At 42.8% G+C, this 21,207-nt stretch overlaps 1 protein-coding gene and 1 pseudogene across 17 annotated transcripts in view; both read left to right on the forward strand.

Annotated features, from left to right (window-relative positions):
* The window catches only part of Nubpl (NUBP iron-sulfur cluster assembly factor, mitochondrial), a 214,899-nt gene that overhangs the window by 23,582 nt on the left and 170,110 nt on the right, over positions 1-21,207 (forward strand). For 4 of the 17 annotated variants that reach the window (XM_087552650.1, XM_087552651.1, XM_087552643.1 and 1 more), the window contains exon 2: positions 12,604-12,673. The exons of 11 other annotated variants lie outside the window; for them this stretch is intronic. Coding sequence is in view for 1 of the 6 variants with exons in the window: in XM_087552654.1 (XP_087408780.1) it covers positions 11,277-11,498 (222 nt within the window). In the remaining 5 variants the exon portion in view is untranslated. Of the gene's footprint in view, positions 1-11,276; positions 12,270-12,603; positions 12,674-21,207 lie in introns of those variants that run through there. 2 more of the 17 variants (XM_087552652.1, XM_087552654.1) reach the window with 2 other exon arrangements.
* LOC148005237 (tensin-2 pseudogene) lies at positions 15,151-18,526 on the forward strand (annotated as a pseudogene).

The following is a 21,207-nucleotide window of genomic DNA, read 5'->3' on the forward strand; positions in this document are numbered from 1 at the left end:
TGGAGGGTATGCAAACGCTAGGAGGACTCCAGAGACACTGATTCGTTGGTTGGTGACCAAGGAGGACTCCAGAGACACTGATTCATTGGTTGGTGACCAAGGACTTACATTACTTGTTAATAAAACCCAGCTTGATCAGCTCCCAGTTTTGTCTTTACAGTTTTCATTCTACAGAGCCTGTGAATTCAGTTCTTTAAAAAAACTTTCCATTTTGTATGTTTTGAGAATTAGATCGTTTCAAAAGTAGTGTGGTAGGAGAAATTGTTCCCTCCATTATAAAACAAACACAAAAGAAATATGGTTTTATTTTGCTAAGAAAATATTATGATCAAAGAAAGGAAAATTTGAAAATCTTAGTCTACTAAATATCACTTTTCAAGGAGGAAATGAAGTCAGGAAAGAATAGCCCTGTTTGGAAGCAAGTCCTATAAATGGATCAGGAGTAGCTAACATCTGCCTCTGAGGAGACTGCAAGGCTGCTGCTTGTCCTTGAGCTAGGGCTCTGACATTTTCACACGCACTAGGAAAATGACTGTGGTAATATAGATGATGTTTTATTTTTATACATGATTAGACAGGGAGGATGGAAGCCAGCTGTTAGTGTGTGTCTCGTGAGTCACTGCAGGAAATATGACAGAAGCCATAGTAAATCATAGGTGGCAGGGCAGGGACGGCTGGATGACCCTCTCGTGTCTCATGGTTAACTGTTGCTTTCTGGCTCTGGCAGAATTGGGAAATTAGCAGATTCCATCACACAGCTTGTGGTTCTGTGAGTTACTTTGTGAAATGGAACTAACAAGGCATTCTTTTAACTGTGTTAGTAATTAACTGATATATGTTAGACCCTGTGGTGGGAGTTATGGGTGAAGTGGTGAAAAAGGCCACCAAAGTGTTACAGAAGAGAAGTCCTGGTGTTAGGGAAGCAAACAAGAGACACTGATCCTAATCTGAGGGTTCAGAGAAGTGATGCCTTGGGGAGTAAAACCATTCCATTGCCTTCTATAACCACCATTACGTTCTCTCTCATGATTCCATTATGCTTCTCAGAGATACAGCTACTGTCACTTCTACTTCTAACTTACATGTTACCTCCCTCCATGTCTGTCACCAGTTTGCCTGAAAACTTTAGGGAGCTAGCATTTTGGAATTGGGGTTTAGAATTTCTGTTATCACAGATTGTGGTTTTATTTGTTTTGTTTTGTTTTGTTTTGCTTTGTTTTGTTTTGAGACAGGGTCTTACTAGGTAGCTCAGGTTGGCCTTTTTGTTTTTTGTTTTGAGACAGGGTCTTACTAAGTAGCTCAGGTTGGCCTTGAATTTGCTATGTAGCCTCAGGAAGGTTTTGAACTTCCAATTCTCTTAAGAGCCTCTACCTCCTCTATGCTTTGATTATAAACGTCTACATTTGTCTATTTTGAGTGTATGGGTGTTTTGCTTGCATACCACAGATGTCTGGAAGCCACAGCATTGTTATTTTATCTTACTATGTTTTAGGTGCTTCTTTGTATTCTAATGAGAGAAAGAGAAAGGGTATGGATTTGGATGGGTGGCAAAGTAGGGAGGAGATGGGAGGAGTTGGGGGAGGGGAACCATAATTAGAATATATTGTATGAAAAAAATCTGTTCTTAGGAATAATAAAAAAACTGAGTTCAAGTATATCAGGGTTCTGGAGTAACTTCCTACAATTTTTTGTAAGATGAGTACTGTTGCAGTCAGTTGCAAAGAGAAGAGAAAGGATGTGTTCCTCTGTGGTTGGTTTTGTTGTTATGGAGAAAAATTGATTTGGTCCTTTCTAGCTTCACTGACCATGACTGATTCTTATGACCATCTTTTAGCTCCAAGAGAGGCTAGGCAGGTAGGGGCTCCTGTGCTTGAACGAGAATGGCCTGCATAGGGTCACATACTTATATGCTTTATCACCGGTTGGGAAGGATTAGATGCTGGAAGAGGTGCTTACTGGGATGGGATTTTAGGTTTTAAAGCCCGTGCCATTCTTAATTAGCTTGCTCCTGCTCTCTCCCCCTCACCCCCACTCATATTTGTGAACCCGTGAGTAAGTTCTTAGCTCTTGCCTCCAGCATCTTGCCTGCCTACTTGTTTCTTTGCTCACCGTGATCGTCATGGGCAGTAGCCCTCCAGAATCACGAGTCCCAAATTAAATGCTTCCTAATAAGTTACCTTGGTCATGGTATTTTATCAGGGCAATGGAAATGTAACCAAGACAGGGACTTAGGATCTAGAGGACTTCTGATCACAGGTGGTCATATGTTACTGTTAGAAGCGAAATGGTAAGGAAATCTGTTTAAGACAGAGAAGAAAGGAAAGGGGTATTGAAAATGATTTGGGGTTTTAGAGATGAATGAAAAGAACATAATGCCACTTACCAAAATGAGTTTCCAGTGTGAGGTTGAATTGGATTCTTCCTCTCTTACTTACACTGGTCACTCACTTGAATTTAAATCTTGATGCCTCAGACCTTAGGACCTCACTTTCAAACCACCAAATGCAGTGGAAGACAGAGGAGGCAGGTGGAGTTAGTTTTGTGGGTTTTAATACTACTTCTCTGACCAGCACTTGCCTGCTGTGTAAGTATCACTTGGGAGCTTGTTAAATAAATCAGAATCTCTGGGAATTGGTATTTTTAGGTCTGGGACTTGGCCATCAATTTTGTTAACAAGCTCCCAGGTGATTCTGATACAGCTAGCTTTTGGGTACTCTTGGTAGAAAAAACGATGGCCTTCGGATTCTGATAAGTCCAAACTCTGTGTGCCAGCTTCACTTGTTAACTGTATGAACGTTGGCAGGGAACTCTACTTCTCAGAACTCAGGTTGCTCATCTTAGAAATGAGCAGAGATAATAATGACAACAGAATAATAGCTGCCCTACCGAGTTCTGAGCAATACTCAGATATTACGTATTTGATACCACTGGTATAATGCTTAGAGCTAGTAGTGTGGTTCAGTAAATGGTCATTTTTGTATATTAGCTTCTAAATATCTTGCATTTGGTTTAGCAAAGAAACACTGTATTCTGTACAATTACAAGAAAATAGTGGCATATTGTAAATGCTTCTCTCATGGTTTAATATCTCTTCTTATCAATAACTAATTTCCTATTGCTTTAGCCAAGCATCCTCTGGCTTCAGATTAAGGATTTTTGTTTCATTAACTGTATTTTTGACTGTACCTGTTCCATGAAATCTATATACGTATGTACTTTAAAATTGGCTAATAAAACCCTCTAAACTCAGTTTCTATAAGATGTTACTTATTATTGAATAAAGACTATTTTTCACAGCAGTTTCAAAGCCTTAAGGTAGGCATGGGTTTTTTTTTTTTTTTTTTTTCTCTTAAAATGGACAGTGTCACTTCAGATAACAGGAACACGGGCTGTTTTCGAAGTCTTTGTTATGTGTTTACCAAGATAGTAATTAGGATGTTATCTTATATGGTAGTTTTGTGTGGTAAATAACACTTGCTGATAGTGAATGCTTATTTCCCTCCAGTGCATTAAGATGTCTTGGTTGAAGGGAGAAACACAGTAACACCAAGTCTGTACCTTTTGTGAGGACTTTGACTTAATTTTCCTCTGGAGAGAAGTAGCATGTGGGAGTAGTTATCTGCAGACTCTGAAAGTGTGCTGGGGAGTTCTCATTGCTTCCCTCCTGACAGGTGCTGGACCTTGGGAAGTTAGGGACTGGTATGTGGCTTGGTTTTTTCAGACTTACTGTACACCCACTTCCTAGAGTTATTATTAGAATTCAATACATTGACACCTAAGCTATTGCCATTGCCTTTGGTTGCCCACCAGAACTTGATGGTAAAACTCTATCGATGAAGATATCATAGACTTTGGTCATAGTACATGGGGAAATCAACTTTGTACTGACTGGAAATCTTCCTCTTGTGTGGCTTTTATAGTGTGGATGAAGCCGTGTAGGCTTCTAGAGGTGAAAAAAGTCATCAGTGGTCTTACCCAGCTGTGAACTACAAGAATGACCAGCATGGCAAGATATGCCCATGGGTACAGTAGTGGCATGGGTCTATAGACTAATCAACTGCTTTCTGATTGATTTGAGGACCATTTCACAGGAAGAAACACATATTTTGTACTTTAATTCTGGCCAAGAACTCGTGGTTGGGAATCTCATAGGCTCCAAGGGTGCACATACTACTGTCATTCTGATATATGGACAACATGACAAACTGCTCTGTCATGTCTGTGCCCATAGGTTAGTGCGGCCCTCAGATTGCACCACAGAAGGTTTGCTTGTTTGTTTTTGTGTTGCAGCGCATGACTGTTAAGGCATTAGCTGGAGTGCCTGTGGAGTGCTTAGCCACAGATGGCAGCACTTGTCTATCTCCCTCACCCCAGGGCTCAGGAGCCATCATGGAAGGGGAGTGTGGAAAGCTTTTTAAGAACCAGAGGTCAGGGAGGACTAGAGGAAAACAGACTTTTAGACAAGACAGGAATACAGGCTCATAGCAGCTGTAGTTGCTTGCACAAGGCTCACACAGGCTTGAGCCAGGGAACATTCTAGCACAGAGGTAGAGCAGCTTACAAGCTGCTGTCCCTGACTAAATATATACAGATACAAATACAAACATATACAAAGTGTTTAGGAAGTATGTGGAACATAGATGTATGTGTGTGTGTGTGTGTGTGTGTGTGTGTGTGTGTGTGTGTGTGCGCGCGCGCGCGCGCGCGCGCACGTGTGGAAGTCAGAGAGCAGCCTGCAGGGTTGGTTCTCTCCTTTTCACTCTCTAGACTCTGGGAATGGTAGCAAATACCTGTACCAATGAGACATTTCTCTGGCTTTAGAATATATTCTTTTTTTTTTTTTTTTTTATTAACTTGAGTATTTCTTATATACATTTCAACAAGTGTTATTCCCTTTCCCGGTATCCGGGCAAACATCCCCCTCCCCCCTCCCCTTCCTTATGGGTGTTCCCCTCCCAACCCTCCCCCCATTGCCGCCCTCCCCCCACCAGTCAAGTTCACTGGGGGTTCAGTCTTAGCAGGACCCAGGGCTTCCCCTTCCACTGGTGCTCTTACTAGGATATGCATTGCTACCTATGAGGTCAGAGTCCAGGGTCAGTCCATGTATAGTCTTTGGGTAGGGGCTTAGTCCCTGGAAGCTCTGGTTGCTTGGCATTGTTGTACATATGGAGTCTCGAGCCCCTTCAAGCTCTTCCAGTTCTTTCTCTGATTCCTTCAACGGGGGTCCTATTCTCAGTTCAGTGGTTTGCTGCTGGCATTCGCCTCTGAATTTGCTGTATTCTGGCTGTGTCTCTCAGGAGCGATCTACATCCGGCTCCTGTCGGTCTGCACTTCTTTGCTTCATCCATCTTGTCTAATTGGGTGGCTATATATGTATGGGCCACATGTGGGGCAGACTCTGAATGGGTGTTCCTTCAGTCTCTGTTTTAATCTTTGCCTCTCTCTTCCCTGCCAAGGGTATTCTTGTTCCCCTTTTAAAGAAGGAGTGAAGCATTTAGAATATATTCTTAATTTTTATTTTATAAGTAAGAAAATTGAGGCTTGGTAATATGAGCAACTATCTTCAATCATGTCTGCTAAGTGATATAAGTACTCGTTTGCTTCTTAATCTATCCTATGTTGCTTTTAGTATGTTGTTTAAAAAATAACCTAAAAGGTATAATCAGTTGTTTTAAATGGCACTGATTTTCATTTATAAAGAAATTATTATTTGTCTAGATAATTAACTGTTTTAACTTTAAGTATGTACTGTTTTTAATTTTAAATTTAGGTTTATGTATTTTTTAATGTTTTAATGTTTCTTGTATGTACATGTATACACCATGTATGTGCACACACCTTGTGTGTGCTTGAAGAATGTATGTGTATATACCATGTGAGTGTTTTGTGTATGTATGTGTATACACCATACACATGATTGGTGCATGTATACACTCTTGGTGCACATATGTACATGCATCACATGCATGTTTGGAGAATTTGTGTGTATACACCAAGTGTGTTCTTGCTACCTTTGGAGGTCAGAAAGCTGGATTCTCTGGAACTGGAGTTATGGGTGGTTGTGAACAACCATGTGGGAGCTGGGTATCAAGCTCTGCAAGAGCAATATGTGCTCTTAACTATTGAGCCATCTCTCCGGGCTCAGTGCTGAGATTTTTAAAAAGATGTAATATTTCCCTTAATTTAAAATATTGATTTGGGGTTGGGGATTTAGCTCAGTGTTAGAGCGCTTGCCTAGCAAGCACAAGGCCCTGGGTTCGGTCCCCAGCTCCAAAAAAAAAAAAAGAAAAAAATATTGATTTAATGTTTAAGTATATATTGCAAAAGCAACTTAATTGAAATTAATTACATAATTGTAATTTACCTGGGATTAGGTAGTGTTATTTTTATAACCTTGTTTTATAAATATTGCAAATATTATAATGATGCTTTGGGAATTTTAGTAATTTTTGAATCTTTTTAATTTGATAGACCTTTATCGTTATGTTTATATTTAAATACAGTATAATTGCTTGTTTCTCTCATGATTTAGATGCAATCTGTGATTAAGTTGATTACCAAAATCTTCAAGGTTCATACATTTTATAAAAATAGTAACAGTCATGTTTGCTGATTTGAAAGCCACTAAATGCTAATAGTATTGTTTTGAGACATGTGCCTGTCTATCTCTGTGGTGTCTTTTGTAAGAATAATTCAGTGTGCTGAATAATTTCATCACCTATTGAAATGAAAGATTTTAGATAATAAAGGGGCAGAGAAGTATTAAGCTCCATCTTAAAGCCAGTCTTGTGAGGACAGTTTCCTCACTTGCTCCTCCTTTTCCATGGATACCACACTGGCCTAATACAGTAAGATGAAAGGCTGTCTTAAGCAGCCTTCGGAGAGAAGCAGCATGTGGCTTTCTCTTGTGTTATCCATGCTCAGCAGGGCGAATTTTGCACAGTGCACTGTGACACTTGTAACTAGAAGCAGTAGCAACTTTGTTTCGAAGGACTGTGAGAAACTATGACATGGCTTGTCCTGCTTTGTCCCTTTTGGGCCATCTTTTACATTTCTTTTGATAAAATGCAGCTTGTTGCAGTAACTGATTCTCTTTGTTCTAGGAAGTTGCCGAATTGGCTTTTGAGTTAGAGAAATTACCTGAAATTTACATTTAATAGATTTTTTTTTGTTTTCTTAACTATCTGTAGGTGGCAACACTATGAGCAGAGTTTCATTAGCTGACCTTAATACGAGCTTACCTGGATTTTTCTCAAAAAATAATTTCTCCTTTTAATTGTTCTTACTTTGTAAGTTGGTTCTCACCAATTCACTTTTCCTCAGAAACACTTTCCTCAGTAAATTATCTTCCTCCCTCTCCTCTCTATGAGGAGTGTGAAGGGCTTAACCTTAGCAGCACACTGTTGGAAGCCTGATCCAGAGGGAGTGAGTGAGCACATGATTCCCCGGAGCTGCAGTTCTGTCTCAAGAGTGGTTACTTGTCCTGTGGGTCTGTGATTCCTGTTTCTGTGCAGGATCTGCAATCAGAATTTGCAGGTTGCCCCTGGCACTGCAGTTAGATAAGGCTTCTCCAGAGCCTGGTGGTGTCTTAGTTGGAGTACTTTACCTCTTTGGAAAGGTTCTAGTGTTTAGTTTCATTTTAGGTTTCCAGGCTGATATTCTGGCAACGAAAAGATTAGTTGATTTCACCATCACGTTGAATGTTATTTTTAGAGCTTAGTGTCTGTAGGCATCTTTTCCTGTATTTTATAAGCATTACCATGGAGATAAAAAGCCTCTAATTTTTCTCACATATTAAAACTTTACTGACTAAGCACATTAATGCTTTAAAAAAAAACCCACAGGCCAAGGATCTAAGATTTTTCTTAATCTAGTTAATGTATCTCTCTATTACTTCTTAAGTAAAAATGTGGGACTGCAGGCAGTTTCTTGTTTTTATATAATCTTGTTCCATAAGGGATAAACATAGCAAAACAAACTTCTGTAGCCCTGTTATGTTGGAAACCCTATTGTACCCTTATTTTGCCAATTAGCAGATTTAAAATCTCTCTTTTTAATTAGCTTTTTTATTCCATGTGTGGCTTTAGTTTTCAAAGCTTTAGATGGCATATACCATTCTGTCATGTTTCTCTATCAGCCCACTGTTCCTACTAGCTGCTCTCCCACAGAGTTCTAGCATGGGAGCTCCCTAGGGAATGGAAGTTCACAGAAGAGTTTCTTGGGAAGAATGTGGTAGTTATGAGTATTCTAACCCACTTAAAATATTTTTCATCTTATTTGTATTTTAAGCAGAATCTTGCTCTTTTAGTCTAGACTGGCATTGAACTCATGATCTTTCTACCTTAACCTTATAGTACTAGGATTAAGATAAGCTTTAGAACACTTATATAGCCTTTTCTTTAATACCAAAATGCACACCCATACACACCCATACCTACAGTGTATTTGCTAGGGAAGGTTTGGGTTTGTGATAGGGCTTTACTGAATAGTCAGTACTTGCCAAGAGCCATGTTAGAGGAGCTAAAAACTAGCAGGTGATCTTTCTGAGATGGTTTCACCATCTACAACAGATGGACTAAAATCTACAACAGATTTGTTTCTCTAGACAAGGCCAAGGAGACTATATCTGAGGAAAGACTCCTGATATTAATATGCTTTTCCTGTTATTATTAAATACTTCACAATCACTAGGTATTGGCCCATCTCTTTGAGCAGATGTCTATAGACCTATGAAGATGTACTATCTTATAGTAATGCTATATAGACAAATAGATAATGATTCTATAGAATTCCTGATTTGATTCAAATAATTTTAGGAAGAAATTTTTATTGTTGTTGTTCTTTTTTTTGGAGCTGGGGACCGAACCCAGGGCCTTGCGCTTCCTAGGCAAGCGCTCTACCACTGAGCTAAATCCCCAACCCATAGGAAGAAATTTTTAGAGATGGTCTTAGTTGCTAGAAAGATGTAATAAACTTAGAATCAAGAATAGAATGTGCCCACTTCTCAGAATATTAAGTAAAGGCTGCATAATAAGAAATACAATAAACTTTCATAATTACACTAAAAAGAGAAATAGACTTGGGACAATTTTGTGTTCAAGGAAGAACATTTAGGTTCAAAGGTAAAGTCACAGGTGTGCACTATGATAAGGCAAGGCCATGGACAAACTGTTGCTTTGAACTTTTAATTGATTTTATATTGTAATGGAACACTGCTTTGAACTTAATATTACAGTCTCCTGTAACTCCCATTTTATCTATGAGGTAACTTTCTAAAGAACTTTTTATCTAAGAAGGTATAAAAAGAACAGAAAAAAGAAATAGAGTTGTTGGTTGAATGGTTTGGCTTGGGGAGCTTTGCCTCATCCATCCATCCATCTATCCATCCATCCATCCATCCATCCATCTAAATGTGTATTTTTGATTGTCTATATGTTTGTGTGTGTGTGTGTGTGTGTGTGTGTGTGTGTGTGTATGAATGTTTGGATGAATATGTGTCTCTGCATATTTGCCTGTATAAAGCATCTTAATTCTTTTCCTTTCCTTCCTCTCTGGCTCACAAAGAGTTAACCAGCTTAGCCAGAGAGGCATCTGGCTGATTCATAGAAAAAGGAAGACCAGCAATAAATCCTTTCACTCAACTCCCTGCTGCTAAAACAGTATGTGTTAATTGCCAGATATTAGCACTTAATGAAGCAGAGAACAGTAAGAAAGAGTTAAGTTTCCCTAGCACTTACTTAAGAATAAAGAGTTAAATAAAGCACAGAGAGTTATAATGCTTAATAAAGCACACAGTTAATGTAAAAAGAAGCTAGCATATTTTTTAGCCATAGAATAAGCAAGGAAGTTTGTAGAACCTTTTAGAAGTTATCAGCAAAAGCATATTTAGAGAGCCAGAAAGCCAGAGACCATCAGTCTTTAAAACTCTTCTGGAGACCATCAGTCTTTAAAGCAGTGTCCGATGCTGTGTCCCATTTCAAGCCCATTTCAGGCTGGTAGTTTCCCGGAACGAACTGGTTTAGAAATAACTTTGTAGCCATGGCTGGCCTTGAACTTATGAGCCTCTTGCCCAAGCCTCCTGGCTGCTAGGGTTGCAGACATGTACCACCATGCTTGGCTAATAGCAGGCTAAAGTTTGCATGTATTGCCTGGTTTTTGAGTCCTCCGTCTTAACACATTATCATAGAATTATAAGGGGGGGGCAATTACATGAACTCATCGACTCTCAAAACCTAGGTGGGGGATTTTAGAAATTATATAGCAATTCACTCTTAAGGTTTCAATGAGGAACAAATGGACGTTTATTCATTCACTGGCTCACTCACTCGCTCAGACATGCATAGCTCTGCCCTCACAGTTTGGGATTAGTAGTATGTCAGAAGGCAAAAATGGTAGCTTGAGATAAGGGAAAGGTAAGTCCATGAGACTGAGTATGGGTTTTTAATGAACAGATTCATTGGGAAAATCACACTTTCAGCAGCAGAGATGTGAAGGAAATGACCAAGTGTGCCATATTAGAGAGAGTATGCCAGGAGGACTAGCTAGCTAGTGCACAGGCTAGGGCATGCTCTTCAAGAAACAGTGGGAAGGCTTCTGTGGCCTCTAGATAGGTGAGTAGTGAAAATCCATAGTTAGGAGCAGGCAGTGGGTTGAGATTAGGCTAGATGATGTGAGGCCTTGTGAAAGGCAGTGAGGGCATTCGCTCTTACAAGAATGCCACGAGGAGAGTGGTGCAATGAAGGGCATGAACAGAATAATGTGACCCAGCTTTAATGGAATCATTCTGGCTTCTCTGGTGAGAGTACTGGGTAGTACTGCCAGATGTGGCAAACACAAACATATGGCACCTTCTTACCTTATTTCTTGGTGCTGTGATAAAATTCTCTGGCAAAAGCAATGTAAGAGAACAGGCGTTTATTACGGCTCACATTTCAAGGGTATAGGCCATCATGGAAGGCAAGAGAAGCAGGGAGCAGTGGGTCACATCGCATCCATAATCATGAAGCAGAGAATGAGGAATGCATGTTGTTGCTCATCACCCTTTCTCCATTTACGTGGCCAGGATCCCAGCCAGGGATTGATGCTACCCACGTTAGGTGAGACTTATCACTCAATTAGTACAGTCAAGATAACCCCTCAACAGGCCTGCTCAGAAGCCTATCCTCCTGGTTACCACAGACTCTACTTTCTAGTTTAGCACTAACATGTGTTTTATACCATGTTTATTGACTACACATGTGACAAAATGTTCACTACCTTAAAAACTTATTCAACAGCCAGAATACAGCAAATACAGAGGCGAATGCCAGCATCAAACCACTGAACTGAGAACGGGACCCCCGTTGAAGGAATCAGAGAAAGGACTGAAAGAGCTGAAGGGGCTTGAGATCCCATATGAACAAAATGCCACCAACCAGAGCTTCCAGGGACTAAGCCACTACCCAAAGACTATACATGGACTGACCCTGGGCTCCAACTGCATAGGTAGCAGTAAATAGCCTAGAAGGGGCACCAGTGGAAGGGGAAGTCCTTGGTCCTGCCAAGGCTGAACCCCTAGTGAATGGGATTCTTGCGGGAAGGGCGGTAATGGGGGAGGATTTGAAGGGGAACATCCATATAGAATGGGAGGGGGACGGGCTAGGGGGATGTTGGCATGGAAACCGGGAAAGGGAATAACATTTGAAATGTAAATAAGAAATACCCAATTTAATAAAGATGAAAAAAAACTTATTCAAAACTTGGCATGTTGGCATATACCTATAATCTTTGTTCTCAGGAGGTCAGAACAAGAGGACTGAGCACTCTAGGCCAGATGATTATACAGAGTGAATTCTAGACTAGTTTGGGCTACCTATTGAGATTATGTCACAAGCAGAAAACCAAACATACATACATTTAAAGAGACAGACCTCTACAAGGAGACTTTTGATGTCTTTGAGTCATTATTACTGTGGTCCTTTTGGCTCTGTGGCTTAGATCTTACCGCAGACCTTTCTCTCTTTTCCTGTACTAAGTGCATTTCTGCCTTTCACACTCTGTTCACCCTATACCCTAAACTAGTTATCTATGTAAGTACTTTGGGTATCTTCTACTGATTACATCAGGATTCATGGGATTGAATAGGGGATCTTCATGAGTGCCTATTGTTTCATATCCTGTGTGAACAGTGGCACATCATACATGCAAAATCACCCACTTTGATTGTATTTTACTTTCTCCTGGGAGAAATGTAGTAACCAAGTGAAGGTGTAATGTTGACTATTCATACAGTCACTAAGAACAAAGAAAAACTGAAAGAGAATAAGGAAAGCCAAGTGTATTATGGGCATTATGATTTTAGGGTGGCCAGTGAAAGTCATGTTCAATGCATGAAGTAAGTTAGTGGAGATGAAGTTGAGGGCTGGATGGTAGAGGACTGAGGTGCAGGATTTCACGATAGAGGTGCAGCAGCTGTGAAGGTCCTTAGGCTGAAGTGTGCTGTGTTTAAGAAACTGCAGAGGGGGAGTCTGTCTGAGAGTAGTCAATGATAAAAGATAATGGCATCTATATCTATCTATATCTATATATCTATTTATCTCTATCTCTATATCTATGTCTATATAGCTACATGTCTATATCTGCCTCTCCCCACTGAGCCATCTTGACAGACCATCAGTTTCTTCAGAAGACAAAGGTAATCCCTTAGGTTTGTTTCTGCTCTAAAAATAAAGTTTCAAGTTAGAAACGATCCTTTTCTTGTTGTTGCTTTTTCAGCTTTCTTAACCAATGACGTTGTTCGTTAAGACTTCGGTATTCCATCAGGCATCTTCGGTTGTGCTTTATCCTGTCGGGCAGACCTTGTCCTTCACAATGCCCTTGCTCCTTTTTTGATTGAACACGGAGATTTAGATATCCCTTGATAAGCAGTAGGAAACTGGTCTCTGTTCAACCATTAGTTCTTCTGACAGTCAGATTCTTACTTAATCCCAGCTAACAGAATCAGGACTCATGCTTTTTTTTCTAGTGAGAGACTGAAATTCTTTTGAATGACAGCTTGATTCAAAGATAGGCAGAAAGACAAGAAAGAAGAGGCTTGGATCAATTCCAAATTGAATAATACCAATTACCAGTCTAAGATTACTTAGATTATAACATGCAGGGAATCATGGGAATCTTAGCTGGGTATGTCTGTTGAAAGGACAAGCGTAAGGGAAGTCTGAAAGGAATATTTATTTAGGAATAATTGGGTGGGAGTGCTCTCAGCTGTTGTTTTGATGGGTTACATTAGTAGACAAGAGGGATGAAAGGAACATGTCAGAACCTTTACAGTCTTCAGGGTAAATTCTGCTGGGAGAACAAAGCAGTATCAGGACTGTTGTTGCTGCCTTTGAAATTCAACACACAAAAAAGTAGGACGTGTAAGTTCTCAAATTGTAGCTTTCATGCAGTAGTAACAAAACAGTATAATCACTCTGAATAATTTTGCCATCGTTTGCAGCTTTCACAGGTTGGTATATATTATAAAGGAACAATCCAAAAATCTAAATGGTATCTTGGGTTTGGTCTATCTTATGTTACCTGCTAGGTATTGAGACCTGCAGGAGACTCAGAAAAAGAGTACATTATTAGATGACAGTATATTTAGCTGAGCTTATGATGAAAACGACGACAATTAGGTTTTTTAGTAGTAAGCTTGCAATTGCTTTTGCTAATAGTGATTTTTTTTTTGCTGTGCATTTATAAGGTGTCTGTTGTGATTCTTTCTTTTGAGTCAAAATGAAAGATAAAGAAAATCCTAATTGAAGTTTTCTTGACTAACTATAATTATTTTGGGAAGAAAGAGGTGGAAAAATATTTGAGACTTAGCTGAACACTGTCACATGCAATTTATTTGTAACCTGCCCTGCTCATCTATTTTTCTATAGTATAGAATTGCCTTGGAATTTAAATTTAAATTAAGGACTAGATATTTAAAATAGAAGCCTACCTAACAGTTGTCATAGTTGGCTTCAGCTGTCAGCTTGACACACCTGGGAAACAGGGACTTCACCTGAGAAGCCGTCTCCACTGCTTAGCCTGTGGGCATGCCAGCCTTGGGTAGGTAGGCCTGGGAAGGTGTCTGAGCAAGCCATGGACATAAGCTAGAAGGCACAGTGCCTTCATGTTCTCTGCTGTAGTTTCTGCTCCTGGTTCTTGCTTGAGTTCTTTCAATGATGAACTGTAGTCTACAAGTCCTTACCTTTCGTCAAGAAAACATCTCTTTTCAAAAGATGGAGACCAGTAATAAAGCCACAACTAATCAAAATGCAGAGTTGTGAATCCCAGTCTCAATGGCTACATCTACACAAAGTCCCATAGCTTAGGCTCAGGGAACATTGTGAATGAGGGAGTACAAAATTGTAAGGGCCAGAGGATCAGAGTTTAATGTGAGATTGTGTCTCCTAGTAACCTCAGAAGCTGTACTCATTAAGTCTCACCAACACGACTCCCCAACTGTGAGTTGAACAAGGACAACTCCCATGAACTTGCCAAACTGGACAGGAAAAGCCCATAAAGAAAAGCCCTACATGGAGAGCCAGGCAACTGAGGAAAGCTAGGAAGAACACCATAATTGGCTGTCCAGTGCTAGATGGTCAGCCCTGAAGACATACATAACTGTACAAGTTATATGTTGTAAATACATATATGCATGCAATAGCAGTTAGTGAGAAAAGAGGCCATGGATTTGAAAGAGAGAAAGGAGGGCTGTATGGGAGTATTTGTAGGGAGAAGAGGGAAGAGAGAAATTATATAATTATATTATAATCTCAAAAAAAAAAGAAGAAAAAAGAGCTGCTTACTCTTGACTCTACTAAGGGTAAGTTGGTACTTTGTTGATTAATTTGGTCATAAAAACTTTATTTTAGATTGGCTGTTGGAAACCTATACTCTGTGAGTCAAGTCTTTGACATGTGCATATGTGTGTGCATGTGTGTGTGCATGTGTCTGTGTGCCTGTGTAAAGTTTTATTGGAACACAGCTATGCTGACTCCCTTCCCTGTTGTTTAGGCAGCTGTTGATGTCCCAGTCTAATATTACTCCAGTAGTAATATTGAGTAGCTGCTGTAGAGATTATAGGATCCACAAGGATTAAAATATTTATGAGGTGACTTTTTGAGAAAAGGTAGCACAATCTCAAGAAATAAAAGAAAAAAAATAAAAATTAGTCGTTCAGTTTGGCACATAGAACACCTGGGGTCCACCAAGTCTCTGAACCACTCAAAGCAAGGCAATACTCTACCAAGGAGCTTCAGCCTGGATCTGCTCATGGAGCGTCGCTGGGACTTGAACCTCACCTATGTAACAGAGTGGATCTTGGCGGCAGGTTTTCCTGCACGACCAGACGAGCAGCGACACTGAGTCCACTTGCGAGAGCTGGCCTATGTGCTTCAATCCAGCACCGAGACAAATACCTTCTCTTCAACCTTTCAGAGAAACGGCATGACCTGACCCGCCTGAACCCCAAGGTGCACGACTTTGGCCCGAATTACATGCCCCACCTCTGGACAAGTTGTGTTCCATCAGCAAAGCCATGGAGACGTGGCTCAGTGCCAACCCTCAGCATGTGGTTGTGTTATACTGCAAGGGAAGCAAAGGCAAGCTTGGAGTCATCGTCTCTGCCTATATGCACTACAGCAAGATCTCTACAGGGGCAGACCAAGCGCTGGCAACTCTCACCATGAGGAAATTCTGTGAGGACAAGGCGACCATGGAACTGCAGCCCTCCCAGCACCGCTATGTTGGCTATTTCAGTGGGCTGCTGTCTGACTCCATCCGAATGAACAGCAGTCCTCTATTCCTGCACTATGTATTTGTGCCGTGCTGCCAGCCTTTGAGCCCAACACAGGCTCCCAGCCCTTCCTCAAGATCTACCAGTCTATGCAGCTGGTCTACATATCTGGAGTCTACTGCATCGAAGGTCCAGGGCCCCAGGCAGCTTTGCATCAGCCTGGAGCCGGCCCTTCTCCTCAAAGGCGACTTCATGGTAACCTGCTACCACAAGGGTAGTCAGGACAGACAGGACCCTCGTGTTCCGAGTTCAGTTCCACACATGCACCATCCATGGGCCATGGCTCAACTTCCCCAAGGACCAGCTAGATAAGGCCTGGGCTGATGAGCAGTTCCCTTTCCAAGCCTCAGTGGAGTTTGTCTTCTCCTCCAGCCCTAAGAAGGTCAAAGACAACACCCCATGGAATGATCCCTCTGTCTCAGTGGATTACAACATGACAGAGCCTGCTGTACACTGGGACTCCTATGAAAACTTCAACCAGCACCATGAGGACAGTGTGGATGGCTCCTTGGTCCACACAAGAGGCCCCCTGGATGGCAGTCCTTATGCCCAGTTGCAGTGTGTCCCCCCCCACCCCCGATGCTCTCTGTCGGTAGTGACTCCGGCCACTCATCCACACTCACCACAGAACACACAGCAGAATCCCCTGGCCTGGACACCAGTTGCCTCTGCTGGTGCTTGCCTGTGGGCATCACCATGCTCTAGTGCCTGACTACGGCTGCCTGAAGCCACCCAAGGTGGGTGAGGAAGGGCATGAGGGCTGTTTCTGTGCCGTGTGCCTTGAAGGCAGGTACGGGCATCCAGGGTACCCTGCCCTGGTAGCCTGTGGCTATGGAGGATCAGTTCCCAGCTACTGCCCAGCATATGGCCAGGCACCTCACAGTTGTGGGTCCCCAAGTGAAGGCAGAGGGTACCCCAGCCCTGGTACCCACTCACCACGGGCTGGTTCTGTGTCCCTGGGAAGTCTACCCTACCTGCAATCCAGGAAGCTGGGTTATGAGGTTCCTGCGGAGGATGGGAGAGACAAGTACTCACTTCCTGGACCCCAGGCCTCAGCAGGACCCTTGGCTTCTACAGAGTCCCCTGAACCATCCTGGAGGGATGGCTCCAGTGGACACAGCACACTGCCTTGTTCTCCTGGAGATGCCCAATGCAGTGCCTCTTCAGAGCTGTCCGGTCCCTCCACACCCTTGCACACCAGTAGCCCAGTTCAGGGCAAGGAGAGCACCCAACAGCAAGACACCGCCAGGTCTCCCTCTTTGGCACCCACTCAGAGACTGAGTCCTGGCGAGGCCTTGCCCTCTGTTGTATAGGGAGTCACTGAAAAGACTCCTGAGCTGTTGGCAAGCAGCAGGCTGAGCCACTGGACCCTAGCCCTTTCTCCCAGACCTCTGCACCCAGCTCACCCAATGGCTGGCCTCAAGAAGGGAGCCCAGGGGACCACACCAACAGTGTTAGTCCTTGGAGCCCCGTGCCAACTACCCTGCCTGGACTCTGCTATGCCCCATGGCAAGGCCCTCAGGGCCCCTCAGATAGCCCAGATGGCTCCCCTCTTACTCCTGTGCCTACCCAGATGCTTGTGGGCAGCCCAGAACCACCTCAGAGTTCACCCACCCCTGCCTTCCCCCTGGCTACCTCCTACGAGGCCAATGGTCCCACTTAGTCTCCACTTCCTGAAAAGCGACACCTGCCTGGGTCTGGGCAGGAGCCATCACCACCAGCCAGAGGCACCAATCAGCTTGTCACCTTTGTATCTCCTCTCCCAGATGTCACCCAATCCCCAGAGCACCCTTTACAAGAGAACCAAAGCAGTGTCAAGTTTGTCCAGGAGACATCAAAGTTCTGGTACAAGCCACACCTTTCCCAAGACCAAGCCATTGCCCTGCTGAAAGACAAGGATCATGGGGCCTTCCTGATCAGAGACAGTCACTCTTTCCAGGGAGCCTATGGTCTAGCGCTCAAAGTGACCACACCCCCACCCAGTGCCCAGCCATGGAAAGGGGACCCCTCAGAACAGCTGGTCTGCCATTCCTCATTGAGACTGGGCCCAAAGGCGTGAAGATCAAGGGTCACCCCACTGAGCCCTATTTTGGAAGCCTGTCTGCCCTGGTCTTTCAGCACCCCATCTCTCCCATCTCCCTGCCCTGCTGTCTGCGAATTCCTAGTAAAGATCCTCTGGAGGAAACCTCAGAGGCCCCAGCGCCCACCAACATGAGCACGGCAGCAGACCTCATGCCAAGGGGCAGCCTGCAGTGCCCTACCTGACCTTGGCAGAGTCATTGACTGGCCCTCAAGCCGAGGCCAAGGCCAGCTCTGCAGCTCTGAGCTGTAGCCCTGTCCCAGTGCCAGCCATTGTCCATTTCAAGGTCTCAGCTCAAGGCATCATCACACTGACAGACAACCAGAGAAAGGTCTTCTTTCACTGCCATTACCCAGTGAACAGCATCACCTTCTCTAGCACTGACCCCCAGGACCGCAGATGGACCAACCCAGACGGGACCACCACTAAGATCTTTGGTTTTGTGGCCAAGAAGCCAGGAAGTCCCTGGGAAAATGTGTGTCAACTCTTTGTGGAGCTTGACCCAGACCAACCTTCAAGTGCCATTGTAACCTTCATCACCAAAGTTCTACTGGGCCAGAGAGAATGAAGCCACCAGCTCCAAGTCCACATCAACACTGCACCCTCCCCGCATCCACAGCCCTCACTACCCTGGCCTGGCCCCTATGAGAGAGAGGGTGGCAGCAGTGGGGCCACTGCTCTTTCCTGCCCTTTGCCTGCTAAGCTAATGAGTGGGCCCCTGAGATGACCTGGCACATGAGCAGATGGCAGAGACAGGTGTGAGGGGTGAGCAGGCATCAGTAGTGGAGCCCTGGAGGGGAATGACCCTGCCAGCTCCACCTAGCTTACAGGGTCCTTCATTCAGGGAGAGGGGAGAGGCTTGGGAGCTTCCTGCCTCCCCTCTAAACAGAGACCAGAGTGGGGTCACATAATCAGAGGGGAAAAGAGAGTCTATTTTTGTGTAATAATAAAGAATTTCTATAAACTCTTTAAAAATTAGTTGATATATCATTCTTTCAAAAATTTTAAAAATATATTTTGAATTGAAATAGAATTACATTGCTTTCTGTCTTCTCTTTTCTCCCTCAGGTCCTTCTCAGCTCTGTCCTCCTCCGTTTGTGTGTGTGTGTGTGTGTGTGTGTGTGTGTGTGTGTGTGTATGTGTGTGTGTATACAAATAGGCATAAATGCAACTTGCTGAGAAAATGTGTTTCCTTGTTTAAGTTTTGTTGTAATTAGATTGTGCTATGATTTTGGTGGAGATTGATGTGGTTTGGCTTGTTGATTTTAATTCTGCTTTGTCATAAGAAAGAAAACATAATACAATTAAAGACGAAACATGGTCACTGCGAGTGTTAGTTTCTCTTCTTCCTCATCCTATTAGGGACAGTACCAGAGTGGTATTATGGCAAGTAGTAAGTGACGGATGTAAATTCTACACCTTGTAATCATGGTGTCCCTTTTATTTTTGTGTATGTGTAACAGCCACATATGTTAGCCATTATATTCCTGTATATAAAGTCTGTTCTTACCACAGCAAGTGTGAAGGCAAGTCTTGATTTGTTTATTGGACTGTGGTTCGTGAGTAAGGTCTGGTTTTCTTCTAGAAGATACAGTAGATGATGCATACCTACATTTTGAAGAAAACTTGAAAATCTATTGATGGCTGGCTGTGGATGGAACTAAACTGAAACAGTCCCACAGCTCCCTGCACCCAAATTCCGTGGGGAAGAGAGCTAAACTCCCAGAAGTGCAGATAATCCTGAGATCTCAGGTGAGACCACCACTTCTGCTTATATTCCTGGCCCAAGAGGAACCTGCATAGTGCCTTCTGGATACAGGAATATAGGAGCAGTCAGGGACAGGAACCTGCTGGTTTCTGCGCACTCCCAGACCTGAACTGAACCAGTCTCACAGCTTCCTGTACCCAAATCCCATGGGAGAAAGAGCTGGACCCTCAGAAGTGTGGACAATCCTGAGAACTCAGAGGAGACAACTACTTTCTGCCCACGTTCCTGACCCAAGAGGAAATTGCCTAGTGCCGTCTGTGCCCTCTGGGCACAGGGACCTAGGAGAAGTCAGGGGCAGGACCTTTCGGGTTTCTGCCTGCACCGAGAGCTGCACCAGTCACCAGGAGTGCCTATACACCTGAAAACAGAGGCAAGACCAACTCTTCTGCACCAAGCAACCCGCCTGGAGGCTTCAGGTTACACAAACCCAGGAGCACCTCTCTGTTCCCAGGTCCCACTGAAAGAAAACAGATCTACAGGAATGCTGACACACAGGCCTACAGAAGGGTCAAGCTGCTGTGAGAGACAGCAAGACAAGCTAACACCAGAGACAACCTGATGGTGAAAGTCAAGTGCAGGAACCTAAGCAACAGAAACCAAGACTATTTGGCATTATCAGAGCTCAGTTCTACAACCAAAGCAAAAACTGGATATCTAAACACACCGGAAAAGCCAGATTTGGATTTAAAAATCACATCTTATGATGATGATAGAGGACTTTAAGAAGGACATAAATAACTCCCTTAAGGAAATACAGGACAACACAAGTAAATAAGTGGAAGCCCTTAAAGAAGAAACACAAAAATCCCTTAAAGAATTATAGAAAAACACAACAAAACAGGAATTGAACAAAACCATCCAGGATTTTAAAATGGAAATAGAAACAATAAAGAAAGCACAAAGGGAGACAACCCTGGAGATAGAAAATCTAGGAAAGAGATCAGGAGTCATAGATGCAAGCATCACCAACAGAATACAAGAGATAGAAAAGAGAATCTCAGGGACAGAAGATACCATAGAAAACATGGACACAACCATCAAAGATAATGTAAAACAAAAAAAGCTCCTAGCCCAAAACATCCAGGAAATTCAGGAAACAATGAGAAGATCAAACCTAAGGATAATAGGTATAGAAGAGAGTAAAGACTCCCAGCTCAAAGGACCAGTAAATATCTTCAACAAAATCATAGAAGAAAACTTCCCTAACCTAAAGAAAGAGATGCCCATAAACATACAAGAAGCCTACAGAACTCCAAAGAGATTAGACCAGAAAAGAAATTTCTCCCACTACATAATAGTCAAAACATCAAACGCTCAAAACAAAGAAAGAATATTAAAGCAGTAAGGCAAAAAGGTCAAGTAACATATAAAGGCAGACCTATTAGAATTACACCAGACTTCTCACCAGAGACTATGAGAGTCAGAAGACTCTGGGCAGATGTTATACAGAGCCTAAGAGAACACAAATACCACCCCAGGTTACTATAACCAGCAAAACGCTCAATTTTTTTTTTTTCCGGAGCTGAGGACCGAACCCAGGGCCTTTGCGCT

The sequence above is a fragment of the Rattus norvegicus genome, chromosome 6 (genome assembly GCF_021556685.1).
Source record: "Rattus norvegicus strain SHRSP/BbbUtx chromosome 6, alternate assembly SHRSP_T2T, whole genome shotgun sequence".
In the NCBI taxonomy this organism is placed as follows: Eukaryota; Metazoa; Chordata; class Mammalia; order Rodentia; family Muridae; genus Rattus; species Rattus norvegicus.